The 22,380-nt window shown below is 30.9% G+C and overlaps 1 protein-coding gene across 1 annotated transcript in view; it reads left to right on the top strand.

Annotated features, from left to right (window-relative positions):
• Positions 1–19,167, top strand: part of LOC145242972 (protocadherin gamma-A3-like) — a 298,945-nt gene extending 279,778 nt beyond the window's left edge. Inside the window, exons 3-4 of the mRNA XM_080106079.1 lie at positions 7,863–7,998; positions 18,142–19,167. Coding sequence (XP_079962205.1) covers positions 7,863–7,998; positions 18,142–18,749 — 744 coding nt within the window. The 3' untranslated portion in view covers positions 18,750–19,167. The remainder of the gene's footprint in view (positions 1–7,862; positions 7,999–18,141) is intronic.
• Positions 19,168–22,380: the final 3,213 nt, after the last annotated feature.

The following is a 22,380-nucleotide window of genomic DNA, read 5'->3' as shown; positions in this document are numbered from 1 at the left end:
TTAACTATAAAGAAAGGAGTTGTCTAAAAAGAAAAATGAATGTATTCCTAACAATAAAATAAAGTTCAAAAGCCATGCTTAATGTTCCGGGTGCATTTTATCTCCTCTACTCCTACAAAATTAAGGTAAAACTTAGATTAGGATAATTATAATAAACAGTTTGGTCCGTATTGTGTAGATCTCCCCCGGAATGCAATTTCTTTTCTAATCCTCGCCACGTGGTGCATATTTTTCTCTTTTTTTCCCCCTTCTCTTGCTCTGCTGTGACGTCACATTACGCACTGGCTCGGTCATTTGCATAAGCATTATGCCGCTGCAGCTGCTGCTACCAGTGCTAGTGGCCCTGTTACACAAGCAGTACTGTGCCTTGTTTGGGAAAAATAACAGTAAAAAAAATAAGTAATACAAAGACAAATTGACTGATTGCAAAACGAACAGAAAATTAAGTATTTAGCAGATTTTTTTTAGTTTTTTTCTGTAACCATTAAATATAATAAAAAAAAAAATTTAAGCCGTTTTTGCAGACTACGCGCCCTCCTTGCCTTCCAAAAATTATAGATTAAATAATATCTCAACCCAAAAGCCGAGAATATTGAGCAAGAGAAGGGTAATTTTTAGTTAACTAAAAATGCGGTTGATTGGAACAATTAAAATGAAAGCATTTTTAAACATAATTCAATCTTGAAACTGAGGAATGTCTTAACATGTATTTTGTGTGATTAATATACATATGAAAAAAACGTTAAGGACCCAAACTTTAATTAATTAAGCTTTAGTATTGCAATATATATATATATATATATATATATATAGGCTGAACTTTCAATTTGTCTGTACATAAGCAGTAATGTGTTGCTACACAGTCATGAACATGTGTCGGTCTTCTAGTATTTAATAACTAGAGACCTCTTCAGGCAACAACGCTTATATTCAAATGTGTTGTTGTCTGAAGAGGTCTCTAGTTACTAAATACTAGAAGACCGAAACATGCTCATGACTGTGTAGCAACAAATTACTGCTTATGTAAAGACAAATTGAAAGTGTAACTTGCTCTATCTCGGTATTAAGCACTCTTGTATTTCACTGGTTACCTTACCTCTGAAAAACAGCAACCTCAACTTATATAGGCTGAATATACATTTTTACAGATTGTTTCTCTCATAGACAAAGAACTGAAATTAATATGTCAATTACGGAAGTTAGCCCCCAGAAAAATTTATTACAAGGCGGCAAACAAAGACAACGAAAAACTCTGTTGTTAATTGTCAGAAATAATCGAGCCTTTAGCTTCAATAATTTTTAACTATAAAAATAAAAAGTATATGCATAAACATATTTTATCTTTTACACACACATTGTATATATACTGTTATATGAAAATCAATTTCTGTGTTTGAGTTCCTTCCTATTATAAGTTCCGAAACGACTGATCCCATGTTTTGCAAATTTCACACAAAGATTATTTATATTACTGGCAGTGTTCTTAGATAGGTTTTGTACAGAAATTAATTCGGCTTCTCCAGCAACATATTATGCTCATCCCCCTTCGCTGAAAGCGGGGGAGATACTGCCTGAAAAGGTTGGTTTTCTTGGACTGGTATGATTCACTTGTTCATTGCAAGACACAAGGTCGGAAGTTTATAAAAACCAGCTAGGGGGCACTCTAATCGGTACAAAATAGCAAAGAACCAACCCTTCACTATTTACAGGCAATGGTGCTCCAGACGACTAACACTAAACCAAATCCTTCTCAAAAGTGGAGGTAAAGACTGGGAAGGTGTACTTCCTAGGACCAGTAATCCCAGATATTTTATTTGAACGACAACGAGCTCTTGAAACATTTCTCGTGAATATAAAATTATTACGCCCTCATCATTCTACGTTAAATAGGAATATTTTTTATTCTGTTTATGCTAATGTTTTTTTTTTATCTTGGATGTTGGATAAAATTAAATTTCTATTTAAATAATATTTTACAAGCAAAAACAAACTTCAAGACAAATTGGTTCCTGGTTTTATTTTGGTTATCGTTAAAGATAAATGGGACTATTCTGGCTTTGATGCCATGGCAACAGAATTAATGAGATTGGTTTAAAGAAATCTTAAGACTTTAATCAAAAAAAAAAAAGAAGAAAAGTTCTATTTATATATAAACTAGCCTTGGTACCCGGCGTTGCTCGGGTGTTTGGAGGTTTGTGTAGAGCAAAAAAAAAAAAATGTGGTAATAGGAAGGCAGGCTCGAACCTGTACTGCAAAGGAGGAAAAGAACGTGAAAAAAATTTAAAAAAAAAACGTGACGTTTTTGCTGTTGCGCCCAAACCAGAAGTGACGAATTTTTAAATTAAGGCTAGTCAATCAAAAAGAGGGGATGACTTTCGAAAATATCGACGAAAAAGGCGACCCATCCCTGTAGAAAAGTGCCCCAGTTGAGGGTGAAGGAATTACTGTTTTTAGCCAATTCTTTTATACTTGTCGTCCGAACGGCCGAACTTCAAAATGAGACAGATCTCGTGAAAATCCGTCGCCTCTGTCGAAAGTTTTTGCGAGACATACATACATACATACATACATACATACATACATACATACATACATACATACATTTAAACAAACAGGTTAGATTTATACTATAGAAGACAGATTGCGTGTCTGTGTGAGTTCATTCCCTTTGGATTCCGAAACTTCTGGGCCGATCTTTTTTAAAACATTAATACATATGTACTTTATGTATCTGGAAGTGTTTTTAGATAGTTCTTTTATTGGAATGCCCCCGACAAGCATCTATAATCGAAAAAATCCGATGAAAAAAGGAACAAGCGATTTTGACTCTTATACAGCCTAACAGCACAAGTGTATTTGAAAAGTTTTACTACCGCAACAAGCAGAAGGGCCCAGCAAATAAAATCAAGATGATAAAACAGGGACGCGTTCGAAATGAATGTTTCTATTTAGAACACGATCGAACCATGCTACTTGACTTTTGCATTTTAAACTTTAATTTTAAACTTTAATTTTAAACTTTAATTCAAATAATTTTATAAAATCAATAGTAGGTTCTTTACAGTGCAATGTAGACTAAGTTACTGTGGGGACGCATGTGAAACTTCCTCCCGGTACACTGATTAGAGCAGAAAATAATGAATTGAAAAATGGACGAGTTCATCGATTTCAATGGCAATAAAAGTATTAGAAGTGGGGAACATTTGTTGATCAGATACATATTTATTTATATATCTGATGTATTTATTTATATATCTAATATATTTATTTATATATCTGTATATGTCTTTTATTTATTTATATATAAATACGTACATGTGTTTATCATAGAATAGAGGATCGCAACCAATTACAGTTAATTAGCATTCAGAGTTAATGAGTTACATGTCATCTTGCTCTTTCTGGAAAAAAAAAATCGATATGTTTTAAATGATACAAATCGTGTGACTCAAGGAAAATGGAAACTACGAAAAATGAGTCACGGATTTTTTTTTTCGCTTATGTTTACATGAGTCTTTAGAAAAAGTTTTTCTCCGACCATTGATCAGCCTCGTTTCAGGTTCAAATGAGATGTTCATCACTAAACATACTAATTAAATGCACGCATCTAAGCATCGTTTTGTTCGTCAGTTTATTAATTTGCCACATTCAAACATTTTCGTTGACCTATAAACTCAAATTTCAAATCGTATTAACATTGACATAAAAATCTCAAGCCTGGCTTCATTTTAGCATATAAAGATCAAGTTTGACATCGTATTAACATTAGCCTATAAAGCTCATGTTTGAAATTGTATTAACACTGACCTATAAAGCTCCTTTTTGAAATAGTATTACCATTTAGCCTATAAAGCTCAAGTTTGATATCGTATGACATTAATCTATAAAGCTCAAGTTTGAAATTATATTAATACTGGCATATAAAGCTCAAGTTTGAGCTAACTGAACGTTTAGATTGAATTAACATATCTTAAGAATGGATCTCTGCTTGTTTAAACAGAACGAATTTGCTTAAGATATTATGTCAGCATTGCTTGCCAAATTAATTCAAAGAACAAAACAACAACAAAATAAAGGTCAAAAATAAAGATGTTATGGTTATAACGATAAGTGCAACTTGTAACAACGCATTAATTTACTCTAAGAAAAATATGTCCAAGATCTCAAAACATTACAAAATTTTCTGATAGTTTAACAAGTAGAAACATATAGATTAGACTAGAAGCTTCCGGATCCGGTTCATGTCTCATCTTTAATACGCATGCGCTCTCTCCACAATCTAAAAAAAAAAAAAAATCGACTGAGTACAAATTTTGCAGATTACAAAATGATTTGATTTAAATCGACTTGTTCAGATTTTAGACGAGGGTTCATTTTTCTATGTAAATGTAACGTAAAATGTTTCCTCAGCTCAAAATGTTAAAAAAATGTACGCAGGATTTTGACGGAACACTGGAATAAAGTCGGGAGAATCTATTTATTAATACCATAATACTTTTAACGTACGTACGCATGACACGAATTCCAGATTATAAATAATTCGATCAGGAGATCCTATTTATTAAAAAGGTGATAGTATACTACGAACATTAAATTAGTATATAGATATACTAATTCAATGTTCGTGGTATGTTGTAAACAGGATCTCTCAATCAGCGAAGATGCAATGTACAAAAAAAAAATTTTTAAATAAAAAAAAAAATTTAAAAAAAAAAAAAAAAAAATTTAAATAAAAAAAGAAAAAAAAAGAAGAAGAAGAAAAATACGATGTCGCTTTTTCGGTAGTACGTGAAATTAAAATGTACATTCTTGGTTTTCTGGATAGGATCCATGGGTAGTATTTGTTCTGTCTAAATATGGTATAATTTTTTTATTTATTTATTTTTTTTTTTTTACACAGTGATCACCACTTATCAAGGCCCGGAAGCCACTCAGGGATAAGGGTTATTGCAAGTACATTACGTTAGTGTGGAGATTTGATGAAGTGTTTACTTAAGGGGGCGGTTCATTAGGAATTTGTTAACGTTGGACTTGAACACATCCAAGTTGTAGTCAGGTGGGAAACAGGCAGACGGAACAGAGTTCCACAGGCGTGAAGTATAATGATATTGTGGGGTTTCTGTTCGGCACGAATACATACAATGGAAATATGTCACAGACTCCTAGAAGGATATTGGAGATAAACCGTAATAACCAGATATATTCTGACACTACATTAACCAGATAAATACTTCTACAGTTTTAACAAAAGGGCTACAATAATGTCGCAGAGTTTCCATTCGCACTGAACGTCTACAGAATGCTTAGCAGCAATATATTACCTATAAAAAATTCTGCTGTGGAATTTCCACCGGTTCCACTAGTATCTATTACTATGCTACTTACCTGACACAGTCTGAGTAGGTTGTATTTGTACTAGTCTAGGATACGTCCTCGGCATAGTTGGGCAGAACCTTGCCAATTTTTGAGTAAGGAATGAACTTGCATTTGTCAGGCTGACATATGGTTCTGGATAGTCCTAGGAGGTCCACCTTCCCAGGCGGTAACCTCTCGTCTTTCGGATGGAATAAATTTATTGCTTATTGTCTGAGGTGTCTCTACTGGGGAATGCCAACGGAGTTAACCAGACAATTAAAAAAACAAACAAAAAAAAAAAACAAAGTGTTCCTCCATTAGAGGCCCTGGTTTGACTTTCCCCACCTGCAGACCTTGTGTCACATCTTCCTGCGGTGTGGGAAAGAATTGAATCTATTATACAGAGGGCAGTTGTCTGTATGCATGTGTGTTTGTCCAGTTAAAAGTAAATAATTACAAAACAAACACCCACAAAGTCGGTACTTTTTAATCAGTGTTACCCTAGATGAATAATACTAGAAACAAGAAAATATTATTCTTTCTTATGGGGCTTAACTCGGCCAGGTTTCGTTAGTAGAAAGGTTAGTTTTTCAATGTTATTATTTACTTATTTGGAAAAATGCCGACTCATTACTAGGGCCATGACAACAGCATATTCTTTTCATTGTTTTGATTCTTGAATATATATCCAACACAATTAATCAACCGAGAACCACATCACTCTACATAAAAGCATATAAGATATCAATGGATACACACTCGAGAGTCAAAACAATGAAAAGAATATGCTGTTGTCATAGCCGTACTTATTACTCAAGGAATCTATCATATAAACGAGATTTTTACTTGTGTGTGTGTTCGGCTAGAGAGGAATGGGCTGGTTAGAAGAGAAAGAAGCGTTTAGAGAGAGAAATAGATAGATAGAAAGACAGAGGAGAAGAAGAAGAAATAGATGTTTGAATAGAAATAGAAATCTATATAATTATAAAACTCAAATGACCTTGTAACGAGTGATGTAACCCACTTTCCGGTTTATGACATCCGGTTGCGCATGCGCGCATAAACATTAACCCATAACAACGTAAACAAATAAACACAAATCGCTTCTTCTGCAGATTTTGACCTGCGCACTGAACTAATAACGTTATTATTTCGAAATTATTATTTAACATGGGAAGAGTGGGGGTGTTTTGCAACTATTCTTTATTACAACTATACTGTTGCTATTTTCTTACAACTAAACAACTTTAACCCGTTGACAAACATAAGAACAATTGTAGTAAAACCAAGACTACTACTACTAATACTGCTACTCTCTATCTGTCCCTTTTCCTTTCTTCCTTCTTTTTAAATTTTTTGTTTACATTTCTAGATACAAAATAGTTGTGTGAGAACGGTGAATTTGTTGACACATTTGCTAATCTATTTCAATATTATTTCTATTTTATTTAATTTATTTAGGTTTTATTTTTTTGCTTCAGGTTTTATTAATTATTTTTTTTTAGATTTTAAGTTTCTATAACTTGGTTGAAGGATTCCAATATGGGTTTTTCATTCTTATATTTCTCATCGGTAGGTTCACGTGCGTTTTTGCTGCTAAATGACTTTCGTCGGTGTTCGATTCGTAGGAAAATCATGTTTAATTTTCAATTTTGGAGCGATTATTCGGAAAGATAGGTAACTTTACACGAATAGGGAGGATTTTTTTTCATGTTTGAGTGATCCGTCCGTGCTTTTTCATTTTAATATACTTTCATAGAAATGTTTCTGTTATGTCAAAAAAGAACTATTTTCTTTACGTCACAAGTGTCGCGCTCATACATGAATTCCATAGCTAATATAACATACTGACCCAACGGGTCACGGTTAGTCTAGTTACATCTAAATACTTACATGTTTGTATAGTAAGAGGGTACAGTATTGGAAGCAGGGAGGGAATTCCAAAGGCAAGCAGTTTGAGGAAAGAAATATCAGAGTAGAAAATCGTCCATTATCTAAAGCTTCTACAAGTGAAGAAGTGGGATTTTGTTGCTAGTCGGATCGGACAACGCCGGTTAGGTACAGCTCGCATGAAATAAATAATGAGAAACCTGACAAGTCTAGTGAAATTTATTTAAATTTAAAACCAGAAAAACAAAACTTTGTGTTGGTTAAATACTTTGAAAACTTTTTAAGTAAGAAATAATAGATCTCATATTGAAAATAACAAGTCATGCAAATTAACTAAATTATTATTTTTTTACAGTGATTTCAAGAAGTTGCCGATTATATTTAAATCATTACGCGCATGCATAAAAGGCTAACTCTGTAATCTAATTTTTTTTTCCTTTAAATCATTCATTTTTTTTTTAATTATATTGGTTCTAGTGATCTCCCTTTGCCTAAGTCTTTTCTGAGTTATCTCCCCTTCTTTCCAATCTGCTCTGAACGTGTATTTCTCCGATGCAGCCAAAATTCTGTTGATGTCATTTTTCCATTTTCCACTCTTCTACACCTGCTCTCCACAGGATTTAGAGGAAGAAGAAGCTGAACAAAGAGAGTTCATGACTTCTGGCTTTCACGCTAGCGTGATGCCTTCCTCCCACAATGACAGTGAAGATAGTTGGAGTGATGGAGACACAGGCAAACTAAGACAACACTCAGGTAGGTGCCAGATTAATCATCACAGTTCAAACAAAAAAAAAACGGTAAACACAAACATGACAAAATAACATTACTTTTTTTTAATTATTTTTTTTTCACAAATTTTTGTAACTCTTTAGACAAAGAAGTTACAAAAATTCACCCAATCTCCAAGCTACTAGAAAATGTACGATTTCGTTTGACTTATGCCAAACAATAACATTAAGATAACATACTTAATGTTATTATTTATAAATAAATGGTTAAAAAAACAAAAAAAAAAAAAAACTTCCACTCTTGAGATTAAGAGGTGGAAAAAAAAGACACCCACACCTTTGATAATTCAAAAAATTCAAATATTCCTTTTATTATAAACACAAATAAACCATAATACTTGACTTTAAAATTTTACTTGAACCCAGAAATATTTCAATTGGCCATAGTAAATTAGATATAGTCTTAGATTATTGTTATGAAATTAGACACTTCACAAAGAAAAAATTTTCAGCAAGATTCCAGTTTTTTTAAAACAACCTTTTCATGTTGAAACAAATGCTCGATTATAGCACAGATTCTAACACTACCGGACCCGGTATTGTTCGGGATACATTGGGGCCATTTTAGTCTTTAATTTCTTCTTTTTTTTTTTTTTTTTTGCACTTTTTCAAACTTATACAGAAAAAAATAAAATTTTAGTTGAAAGGTAGACAACTCTTATTACATTTTCGGGTTTGTATTACTGTACACATAGATTCGAAAAAGTTGTCAAAAAACAAATATATAACAAATAAATGTTATCAAAGGCAAGATAAGTTACTTTTCTACCAAACTGGATATATTTTTCGTGTTTTTATTCAATGTAACATGTTTATTCAGCTCGAAAACCATACAGTGTTTACCGATGTATTGGAACATTCAAGATGGCGTCTGAATCTTTCTTTAACACGGTAAGTTTGAGAAAAGGTGTTATAAATAAAAAAACGAATAAAATACTGTTAAAAACTCGCTCAATATATGTTATCGTGACATAGGTTGACATATATTCGGCGGGTTTTTAATAGTATTTTATATAGTTTATTATTTATAACACCTTTTCCCAAACTTACGGTGTTAAAGAGGGTATGAGACGCCATCTTGAATTTTCGAATACATCGGTAAACACTGTATGTTTTTCGAGCTGAATAAACATGTTACATTGAATAAAAACACAAAAAATATATCCAGTTTGGCAAAAAAGTAACTTATATTGCCTTTGATAACATTTATTTGTTATATTTTTTTTTTGACAACTTTTTCGAATCTATGTGTACAGTAATACAAACCCACATTTTCAATATCCAAATAATAATTCTAGCCCTTGCGTAATTAGATAATTAGTAAAAAAAAAATGTGTCATATTACTAGTCGTTTGTTAAATAAAATTATAACAAAGCACGTTCTTATATTTCAACAAGATGGTATAATCATAGCAAATAGGATTTCGCTAGAAAGGAAGTTTCATTGTCAGCTGAAATCCTATTTGAGTTCGACATAAAATATATCAATAAATCTGTTTCTTTAATTCTTATTGTATAAGTGCATATGAGATTAAATATAAATTAATAATACTTCTGTAAGAAATTAATTTGGTTTCATGGTTAATTTTTACTCCTCAATTTAAAATCTAAACTCTTTGCTTTAAACTAAAACTCTTTGGTTATGGTTCGGTTCCATATTCACACATTCTGATTCAAATCCATATTTAAAATCTCTGCTTTAAATATGATATTTAAAATACATATTTAAAATCTTCACTTAGAATATAGTTCAAATATATATTTTAAATCCCTGTTTTAAATCCATATTCAAAATCTTTGCTTCAAATATGGCTCAAATCCATATTCAAACTTTCTGCTTTGAATATAGTTTAAATCCATCTTTAAAATTTCTGCTTCAACCATGGTTCTCATCCATATTAAAAACTCTGCTACAAATCCATATTTAAAATCTGTGTATCAAATATGGTTCAAATCCATTTTTTAAAATTCTACTTGAAATACGGTTCAAATCCAGATTTAAAATCTCTGCTTCAAATATTTTTCTAGTCAGAATTCTTTCTAGAAAGACATTCGGTATTTATGGAAAGGGCAGCGTGAAGATTTATAAACATCCTTGTGGAACATACTGGATTCGAACTTGGAACACCCTTAGTGTCAGTCCGTGTCGTTAACTCAATTCTGTATTTATACTTTTTGGTTTAAATGCATATTTGAACTATCCACTCTAAATATGGTTCGAATGTATATTTAATATTTCTACTTCAAATATGGTTCGAATGTATATTTAATATTTCTACTTCAAATATGGTTCGAATGTATATTTAATATTTCTACTTCAAATATGGTTCGAATGTATATTTAATATTTCTACTTCAAATATGGTTCGAATGTATATTTAATATTTCTACTTCAAATATGGTTCGAATGTATATTTAATATTTCTACTTCAAATATGGTTCGAATGTATATTTAATATTTCTACTTCAAATATGGTTCGAATGTATATTTAATATTTCTACTTCAAATATGGTTCGAATGTATATTTAATATTTCTACTTCAAATATGGTTCGAATGTATATTTAATATTTCTACTTCAAATATGGTTCGAATGTATATTTAATATTTCTACTTCAAATATGGTTCGAATGTATATTTAATATTTCTACTTCAAATATGGTTCGAATGTATATTTAATATTTCTACTTCAAGTATGGTTCGAATGTATATTTAATATTTCTACTTCAAGTATGGTTCGAATGTATATTTAATATTTCTACTTCAAATATGGTTCGAATGTATATTTAATATTTCTACTTCAAATATGGTTCGAATGTATATTTAATATTTCTACTTCAAATATGGTTCGAATGTATATTTAATATTTCTACTTCAAATATGGTTCGAATGTATATTTAATATTTCTACTTCAAATATGGTTCGAATGTATATTTAATATTTCTACTTCAAATATGGTTCGAATCCACACAGCTGATCTTTAAGGTTACCTTCACGCACACTAAAACTATACTTCCACAAAATTCTTTGAACTTTGATCAGGATCTTCTTATATGTTTCTACAATACAATAATTTAATTGCAAATGGAAGATGCAGATTTTACTACAATTTAAATCGTCTCAGAGACTCGCAAACTCTTTTTCTTATTATTTAATTCCCTTCGTTTTTAATGATAGCTTGCATTCCAGCGAAAATTTGTCCAGAGTTGTATATTCTGAAAACAAAGTTATGAAGAATTAATTGTATGTGCGTTTCATGATAAAATTAATAAAGAAATAGTTTCGAAAATTGTGCCTCTTGATTCGTATGGTTCAAATAGCGAAAATAGAAAATTTGCGTTGGAAGAAAGTAATTATACTTGTGTATTTGTTCCAATAGCTTTATCGAATTGAATGGAATTAAAACCATATTTAGTTGAATTATTCGAGGCGAAATGACTTGGAAGATGTTCTCGATGATAACAAATCATCATCAACATATGAATCAGAAGATTTTATTGTTGGCATTGGTTTTTCTGATATTTTTCTAGTCAGAATTCTTTCTAGAAAGACATCCGGTATTTATGGAAAGGACAGCGTGAAGATTACCAACAGCCTTGTGGAACGTACTGGATTCGAACTTGGAACACCCATAGTGTCAGTCCGTGTCGTTAATACATGACAATGAAACCCCTCCCTCCGTCTCTCTTTTCCTTTCTCCCTTCAAATTAATCTCTCTCTCTCTCTCTTTCTCTCCAATTCCTCTCCTTCTTTTTCCCTGATCCCCCTTTTCTCTAAATTACCACCTCCTTTTTCACTCTCCAATTATAATCCCTCTCTCTATCTCCAATTACTATCTCTTTTCTTTCACGAGAAATCTTGCAAAAAAACACAAAAAAAAAACACTAATATTTTAAGCAGACGACCTATTCGCTACTCTTTCAATAAGAAAATAGATTAACGTATTAACCAGTTGCCTTTTAAGCCTACTCTCTTTTCCTTTAAAATTTTACGAGCAAGGTTTATTTTATGTTTGTCTGAAGAAATAAATTTTGAAAAAAAAAAGTAGACACTCACAAACTGTGAATTATAAAGATAAGTTCAAAATGAAAAGTAAAAATAAATTTAGGAAACCAGCTCTAAGTAATGAAACTGAAAGGATGCAAAACAAATTGGATTACTTTAGAGAACGCTATAAATAGGGGCTCATAAGCCTCATCTATGATACAAAAATATAAATAAGGGCTCATAAGCCTCATCTATGATACAAAAATATAAATAGGGGCTCATAAGTCTCATCTATGATGCAAAAATATAAATAGGGGCTCATAAGTCTCATCTATGATGCAAAAATATAAATAGGGGCTCATAAGTCTCATCTATGATACAAAAATATAAATAGGGGCTCATAAGTCTCATCTATGATACAAAAATATAAATAAGGGCTCATAAGCCTCATCTATGATACAAAAATATAAATAGGGGCTCATAAGTCTCATCTATGATGCAAAAATATAAATAAGGGCTCATAAGCCTCATCTATGATACAAAAATATAAATAGGGGCTCATAAGTCTCATCTATGATACAAAAATATAAATAGGGGCTCATAAGTCTCATCTATGATGCAAAAATATAAATAGGGGCTCATAAGTCTCATCTATGATGCAAAAATATAAATAAGGGCTCATAAGCCTCATCTATGATGCAAAAATATAAATAAGGGCTCATAAGCCTCATCTATGATACAAAAATATAAATAGGGGCTCATAAGCTTCATCTATGATACAAAAATATAAATAGGGGCTCATAAGTCTCATCTATGATGCAAAAATATAAATAGGGGCTCATAAGTCTCATCTATGATGCAAAAATATAAATAAGGGCTCATAAGCCTCATCTATGATACAAAAATATAAATAGGGGCTCATAAGTCTCATCTATGATGCAAAAATATAAATAGGGGCTCATAAGTCTCATCTATGATGCAAAAATATAAATAAGGGCTCATAAGCCTCATCTATGATACAAAAATATAAATAGGGGCTCATAAGTCTCATCTATGATACAAAAATATAAATAAGGGCTCATAAGCCTCATCTATGATACAAAAATATAAATAAGGGCTCATAAGCCTCATCTATGATACAAAAATATAAATAAGGGCTCATAAGCCTCATCTATGATACAAAAATATAAATAAGGGCTCATAAGCCTCATCTATGATACAAAAATATAAATAGGGGCTCATAAGCCTCATCTATGATACAAAAATATAAATAAGGGCTCATAAGCCTCATCTATGATACAAAAATATAAATAAGGGCTCATAAGCCTCATCTATGATACAAAAATATAAATAAGGGCTCATAAGCCTCATCTATGATACAAAAATATAAATAAGGGCTCATAAGCCTCATCTATGATACAAAAATATAAATAAGGGCTCATAAGCCTCATCTATGATACAAAAATATAAATAGGGGCTCATAAGCCTCATCTATGATACAAAAATATAAATAGGGGCTCATAAGTCTCATCTATGATACAAAAATATTAATAGGGGCTCATAAGCCTCATCTATGATACAAAAATATAAATAAGGGCTCATAAGCCTCATCTATGATACAAAAATATAAATAAGGGCTCATAAGCCTCATCTATGATACAAAAATATAAATAAGGGCTCATAAGCCTCATCTATGATACAAAAATATAAATAGGGGCTCATAAGTCTCATCTATGATACAAAAATATTAATAGGGGCTCATAAGTCTCATCTATGATGCAAAAATATAAATAGGGGCTCATAAGCCTCATCTATGATACAAAAATATAAATAGGGGCTCATAAGCCTCATCTATGATACAAAAATATAAATAAGGGCTCATAAGCCTCATCTATGATACAAAAATATAAATAAGGGCTCATAAGCCTCATCTATGATACAAAAATATTAATAGGGGCTCATAAGCCTCATCTATGATACAAAAATATAAATAAGGGCTCATAAGCCTCATCTATGATACAAAAATATAAATAAGGGCTCATAAGCCTCATCTATGATACAAAAATATAAATAAGGGCTCATAAGCCTCATCTATGATGCAAAAATATAAATAAGGGCTCATAAGCCTCATCTATGATACAAAAATATAAATAAGGGCTCATAAGCCTCATCTATGATACAAAAATATTAATAGGGGCTCATAAGCCTCATCTATGATACAAAAATATAAATAGGGGCTCATAAACCTCATCTATGATACAAAAGGGCCTCCACGGGGAGATCTCTCTTTGTCTTTGATAATATCTTATGTTTAGAAGGTTTTTAAATTCAATAAAATGTATAAAAGATTAATGTAGTTTGCTTGAAGCATTGTTTAATGTGTTTAAAAAAGAAATTTAGGTTTATAGGAGGTAATACATGCAGAGGTGTAACGGATAGACACAAGCTGAAGCAAATTAAGATATATAAGGGAATAAACTATGTAGTCTCACCTTTATTGATCCAATATATGCGTGCATATATATATATATATATATATATATATGTACGCAAATAAATAAATTAAATAAACATGAATATACATAAACGATCACACATATATGTATGTATGTATGTGTGTACACATATGTATATTTATATATAAAAAAATGGAGGAAAATCGTCTGCCTTAAACCACTAACCTAGTTCTAAAACAGATCCTTTGTTCGATAAAATGCATGCCCATTGGCTGATAGGAAGGGGTGTGGTGGATAGTAGAAAGCTGATTGGCTAACTAAAATCCTCAACATATATAAAAATGAGAAACAACCACAGAATTCGTGCATAAGCCTGACGAATTCTATAGTGGATGAAACGCAGAATATTCAGTGTAGCTTAATCGCCATATATATTTTATGAATTACTATATATAACAACTATCCACCCCATAACTCCAGGTAATTTATCCCTTTATTATACCATCTGCATCCTCTATCTTACTCAATTAAAATCTTAGTACACTACACCCCGTATAATTTATCCCCATCACTTTAAGTATCATAATATTATGCCCAATAATATATATCTCTGCTAAGTGCTGTTGTAGTCTCAGATACCCCTGCTAAAAAATTACCAAGTTAACATAAACCACACATCTCATATAAAAACATCCCCTATAGCTACAACACATCTACACATATGGTTAAAAAGAAACCTACTTCAACTCACCCTATATTATCCTTGAGAGCTTAAAAACACATACTGTCCACATACATTAAACTCACTTTGAAAGATATGCTATATACCTACCTACATTATATGTTACAAACTACACTCCTCCTTAATCACAGAGATCAATATAGTTCCCCCAAAACAGCCTCTATAATTTATTTCGTTCCAAATGAAACTATCACTAGATGTCGCACCCCCATTATGTTACTTAGCATTTTTTCTACTGTTTTGATGAGAAGCATTAGGCTTTGAAATACCATTGTTTAATGATTTCCTTTTTCCCTAAATACCCTAATTGATGTATACACCTATTAAACAAATGAATAAATCTCTATATATATTACTATATAGTTTTTATACCTTCGTTTTCTCTACTGATATATATATATATATATATATATATATATACACACACACATATACGCGTGTGTGTGGGGGCCTGTTTTACAAAAAGATTCAGAAAACGTCGCTACCGTCGATTTCAAATCGAAATAAAAGAAACGAATATCTGATCACCTATACTGGACTTTCTTCAGCCTCTGTTTATGTCTGACATAGGTGACAAGATATTGGTTTTCTTCGTTTGGATTTGAAACTGACGGTACCAATTTTTTTCTGATCGTCTGTAACATATTCTACATTCTAACTTTTTAAATTTTCTTAATAATCGAGCACTTTGTTGGAGTTCCCTCTCACTAACTTTACATTATATATATATATATATATATATATATAGTTGGTGTCTAGGCAACATTTTTTTATTTAAGCAAACATTGATACAATAACAGAAAGTTTCCGCTTAGTTTACTTTTTTTTTCTTTGATTTTTCTAAGGATCGTTGTGTTAAAACTAAAAAAAAAAAAACTAATATAAGTTCCATAAGTATCACGAACATTTTCGATTCTTTGTCGAACCATTGTTGGGTGCAAATGCAAATGAACAAGAAAAAGAAAAAAAAGCTGGAAAAAAGAAGAAAATTTCCACAAGTAGCTGTGAAGGCAGTCAGATGCCGAGAGAACGTTTTCACACTGTTCCAGGAAAGATGTTTAAATTTCATGATGCCAGAATTAGACTCGCACGTTAAAATTTTATTGTTATATATACACACACACACACATAAACAAAGTCATCCACAGAGAGCTGTTTCGTCATTCCTACAATCTTTACAACATTTTTGTCTTTGTCTGCTAATAACAGCGCCTATAGATTTAGAATCACATATGTTCCTCCTGATCGTTTCACCTTCAGTGTTAAATAATTGTGTGTATTAGTTTCAAATGAATTCTCGGAATGTTCCTCTCCCTTCGAAATCAATGTACAATGTTCAGTGTCTTCATAGCATGAAGTGTAATCATCATCATTATCATCACATCATCATCATCATCATAATCATTCTTCCATGTGCATATATGATGGATATTGTCAATGATAACAACGTGTGCCCTAATTATTATTCTGTCCATGTTGTTTGATATTGAATATGATCACATTTTCATATCCTATAATGTTTGTCCTTTGCACGGCACTTGAATCATGAGAATTGTTGTCTTACACTTAACAGCATATCTTATTATAATTATAATAATCACATCGTTGTTTATATTCTGTAGAATCAAATTATCTCCCTTTATACACGGTGTAACAATAATACTTAATTCTACTTGTGTGAATAAGTTGTAGCAGTAACAGCACACGGTTTCATATTTTAAGACAATTTTATTTTACTGATTATTTTAATTATGGCGTCCATTACAGATCTTTTTTTGTTAAAAAAAAAAAAAAAGAAAAAAAAAAGCGATGGCTTCTTTAAACAATCATAGAAATATGAAGATTTATATCATCAGTAAAAGAGATTGATCCTAAAAATGGAAGAATGTGAGAATACGAAAATATGAGAACATATTTTATTTTTAATTTAAGAAAGAAAAAAAAAAAAAGGTTAATCTCTTTATAGATTGATATTGACGAAGGTTTCCTTAATAGAAACATCAATTATGTGAGGAAAAAAAAAATTAAAAATTTGAAATAAGATACGTATGAAGTACGTTTATAAGCCAAATTACAACGCAATATTTTGTAAAAAAAACAAATATTTATTTGTTTAAAATTAATATTTCAGCAATAGACACTTTCTTCAGAATTTTATACATTTTTTTTTCCTTGTTTTCCTCGCCATGATGGTAAAAGGTTAGAAAAATTTAATTTGAGTTACTGAGCAATTTCAAGTGAAACAAATGGTATCTACTGAACATTGTAATAATGAACATATCCAAAAATTATGAAAGACAATAAGGTATAAAATTATGAATGAAAATAGTTTTCAAGAACATTTACCGTATACTTCGGTGTATAAGAAGACCCTTAAAGTTAAAAAATCATCTTTAAAATCCAATATTTCATAAGATACCGGGTGTTGCAATCTCTAGCCAAAGCTAAACAGTGGCTTAACAGTCGTCTTATACAACCGATATATGATAAATTTATTAAAATTTGCTCCAATCTTCTACCTCGTTTTATCTGACGGTCGCCTTATACGCCGAAATATACAAATTGAGTTTTAAAAAAAACAAAAAAAAAAGGAGAGTTCTAATTGTAATAAAAGGGAGGTAAATATTTTCTGGAAACTGAAAATCGTTGGCCAACTTAGCAAAACTTTATTTTTGTCTTCGAAAAGTGTTTTCATTAATAATTAATTTTCTACCTTATCGTTTTTCATTATTTTTGGATATGTTCATTACTGTGACATGGTAATTAAAGAGGTACCATCGGTTTTACTTGAAATTCAATATTTCAGTTTTTGAATTTCACTAAAATAACGAAGAACTGATTTTGTTGTATAGTGTAGTAGAATTAAACAGTGTTGTGTTTTTCTATCATTTCTCTTTTCATTTATTCTTGTTTGTTTTTTTTTAGAAATGTGTCCTTCTAGATCAGACAACCCTGTGAAGCAGAACCAACATCCTGCGAAACAGAACCAAAACCTTCAGAAGCAGAACCAACACCCTGTGAAGCAGAATCAAAAACCAAACCTGAACCAAAAACAAAACCCAAACCCCAAGCAAACCCAAAATCCTAAACAAAACCCTAAACAAACCCAAAACCCGAACCCAAAACAAAATCCGAAACAAATCCCAATCCAGAATCAAAAACAAATCCCAATCCAGAATCAAAAACAAATCCCAATCCAGAATCAAAAACAGATCCCAATCCAGAAACAAAATGCAAACCAAAACCAAACCCAGCAAAAGCTCCAACCAAAACAAAAAGTACTCGTCAGAACCAACTGCAACCAAAAATTCACCTGCCCCGAGGTGACAAGGGTCACTTCCCGGTGCTTAAAGACCCCGAACCTTGGCCACATCCCCGACTGCACACAATGGATGGATATGAGACCCCCTAAAATGGACAATACCCCTGCTATGTCGCGCAACCAGTACCCAAATAAATGCTCATACCAATTAAAAAAAACAGAATCAATACCAGAGACGCTTCAGCTGCCGGTTGCAAAAAAGAAATGCTGACTAACATTTCACACACACTCACAAAGTAAACAAAAAATTAATGAAAAATTAAAAAAAGATTAATTAAAACAAATGCTATTGTGTATTCACAATCACTCCCCCATGAATAAAGCATCTGATTTTTAAATAGGCCAATTTTTGTAGTGGATACTTTAATAGTTAGAATCTCAATAAATTCTTCTGACATGTCTGTTGGTTTTTTTTTTATTTAACATTGTATTTCTTAGATGATGTCGTGATGATGGCAGCCATTTTGTTCTACAATGTAATGCAGCACAAGACAGCCACTATTCTGATGTTTAGATGCATAAAGCATTGGAAATAAACTTCACAATTATCAAAGTAGTAGTTCTGTTGTGCTACCATAGAAATTATATATAAATCAATAAAATTCTAAATTGAAAAAAAAAAAAAAAAAGATATAAACTACTTATGTTTGATATCGAAATGCACAGAGATTCTAAGGGCTTATTATTGTATTCAACCCCAAAATTAATTTATTTAAAAATAATAAAGCGCTTTTTTCATGGGAAAGTGATTGTCAAAAAAAAAAAAAAAAAATCATCACTTTATTTATTTATTTTTTTTTTTTTTTACGGAAAGAAAAAAAAAATTGCATGAAAAAAAAGAAAAAATATTTACAAAACTTCTATAATACTTTGACAATGTGTTGTTTTGTTTTTGGTTTGTTTATTTTATTAATGAAACCAAAGAAAAAATATTCAATTTTTAAAAAATATTTGTGAACATTCATCTTTCTAAAAGTTTTCACATGAAATATATATATATATATATATATATATATATATATATATATTATATATTAGCGGAAAAAAAAACAATCAAAGTGCTTGATTATAAAAATACAAGAGCAGAATATGTATTTTGTATTTACTTATGAACTATAACTTTATGCTTACGTTAGAGGTACTCAGATTGCATCCATTGGATCACCCGGAATTAAAAAAATATATATATATATATAATTTCGGTTTTAAATGACCCTGCGAAATTCTTCAGCTTCCAGACATCTAAACGAGGCCGAAGAGTACTCTACTGTCTTTGAAACTGGAATTAATTCAAAATTTCATATAGCTAAACAAACGAAGCATGGATACCTCTAACGAACGCATAAATGTGTGTATGTGTGTGTGTGTGTGTGTGTGTGTCTATATATATATATATATATATATATATATATATATATATATATATATATATATATATATATATATATATATATATATATATATAAAAGAAACAAACAAAACCAGCTCTTCTTAAGATGCGTTCAATAAATTTGCAATCAAAATGCTACTTCAAACTTAATCATGACAGATCAACAGACGGGACCTCTTTTAAAAGATACATGGACGCATTTAACTGAAAAGAAGAAAATAATTGGAAAGAAAAGCTTTGTAACCATAGTTACCCCATCTCCCATTTTCACCTCCACCATCATCTATACATCTTTCACTTGCTTTAAACAAAAAAAAAAAAATAAATAAAAAATAAAATAAAAAAATTTGAAGAAGGACAATGCCACGTAACCTTTAACCCTTGACCCTTTAAACACCTTCTCATAAGCAACATTAACAACAACAACAACATGCACAAAAACTTTGTTATTTTTAATGTCATTTTTCTTATTCCTTTTTTTATTTTGTAAATCATTAAAAAATGTTTTGTATAAAAAGTGAAAAAAAATGTCATCTGTGAACATTCATTCATTCCGTACAGCTTTTATCTTAAAAAGCAAGAACTAAAACATGTATATATAAATATATATATATATACATATATATATATATATATGTGTGTATATATATATATGTGTGTATATATATATATATGTGTGTATATATATATGCGTGTATATATATATATGCGTATATATATATACATACATACATACAAATATATATATACATATATATATATATATATATATATATATATATATATATATATATATATATATATATATATATATCACTTTTTCGATGAGTAAAACAAAATTTAAAAAATTAACCAGATTTTTGTTATTTTTCGATTTATATCAAATAACTTATGTATTATTTATTTGGAATGCATTACTGAGATGAGTATTATTTATTAATTTATTTATTGCGGACTATTATCCTCATTTTTTTTTTTTTTTTTCCACAATGGAGAATAATTTATAAGCCAAATTACAACGCAATATTTTGTAAAATAAACAAATATTTATTTGTTTAAAATTAATATTTCAGCAATAGACACTTTCTTCAGAATTTTATACATTTTTTTTTTTTTTATTGGACAACTATTCCTCTGGCCTTTGTCAGGTGGTGACCGCGTGAAACAACAACTAAAAATATTAAAAACAAAAAAAATAGTCCGCAATAAATAAATTAAAATATGCATTAGGGTTGGGACGATTAACGGGAATTGGGAATTGAGAAAATCGAAACTTTTTAAGGTATCAGAATCGGAAAAAATATATGCCTATTTTCCGATGCCAAAAACGATTCTGTTAATTGTTTATTATTTGTTTTTTTTTTGTTTTTGTTTTTTTTTGTTTAAGACTTGTCCTGCCTTGATATATTTCAAAATAGACTTCGTAGCCTCGTAGGAGATGTCCTTTTCTCTTCTCTGCAACCTCTATCTCACAGAAGAGATGTTGCAAGTTTGTCTCTGCTTTATCGTTATTTTCATGGCAAGTGCTCGACTGAGCTCCAATCTATGGTCCCCCCCTCCCTCGCCAAACTTTCACAAGAAACATCCGTCTAGCAGAAAACACTATCAATAATAATTTCCCCCACTCTATCTGTGCCTAAACCTAAACGTAGATTTCATGAGCAAAGCTTCCTTCTTAGAACTGCACGCCTATGGAATTGTCTTCCGTTTTCTTGCTTTCCAGCTGACTACAATATGCTTGTCTTCAAGTCTAATTTAAACAAGTTTTTGATGAGCTGTTCCAAGTTAACAAATTTACCGAATTTCCATTACTAACGATTACTATATTGTCTAATTTCTACGGTACATTCTTTAACCTCCTTATCCTCGAGTGGCCTCTTGGCCTTGATAATGTGGTGATGCCTATGTAAAAAAAAAAAAAAAGTTACAAACAAAATTAAATTCTATAGATCACCCACACAAGTGCAACACGTTTGCAAAGATATGGACCTTAAATCACATGGATTTTTACTGTAATTTAAAGAATAACAACTCTATAGCTACATGTTGTGATTTTAAAAGACTCGGAATCGGTAATTGTATCGGAATTGGGAACATTTTTGGAATCGTCCCATCACTAATATGTATATAAATGAGTTTATGTATAGGAATTTTTGTTTTTGAGGCGGCGAACACTAAATTGCCAACTCTATTTTCTTTAATTGCAGATTTGGCAACTATCGGTTATTTCGAGTTCAGCTTGGTTTGGCAATTCATCAACAGGAGCCACATGATATAATCATTTTTTTGAGAAACCTTTGATGAACGAATAATTTCACAAAATGGGCCAATCTATTGGCTACCTCGTTCATGTGATTTATTTTTTTCTTTGGGGATTTGTAAAGTTCCATTTCTACGCTGATAAACCAGACACAATTGACCACTTGAAAGACAACATTCAACATGTTATTGC

Source organism: Euprymna scolopes, chromosome 21, assembly GCF_053919585.1.
Source record: "Euprymna scolopes isolate OS-2025 chromosome 21, ASM5391958v1, whole genome shotgun sequence".
In the NCBI taxonomy this organism is placed as follows: domain Eukaryota; kingdom Metazoa; phylum Mollusca; class Cephalopoda; order Sepiida; family Sepiolidae; genus Euprymna; species Euprymna scolopes.
The sequence above is the reverse complement of the archived record's forward strand: the minus strand, read 5'-3'. Positions and strand labels throughout refer to the sequence as shown.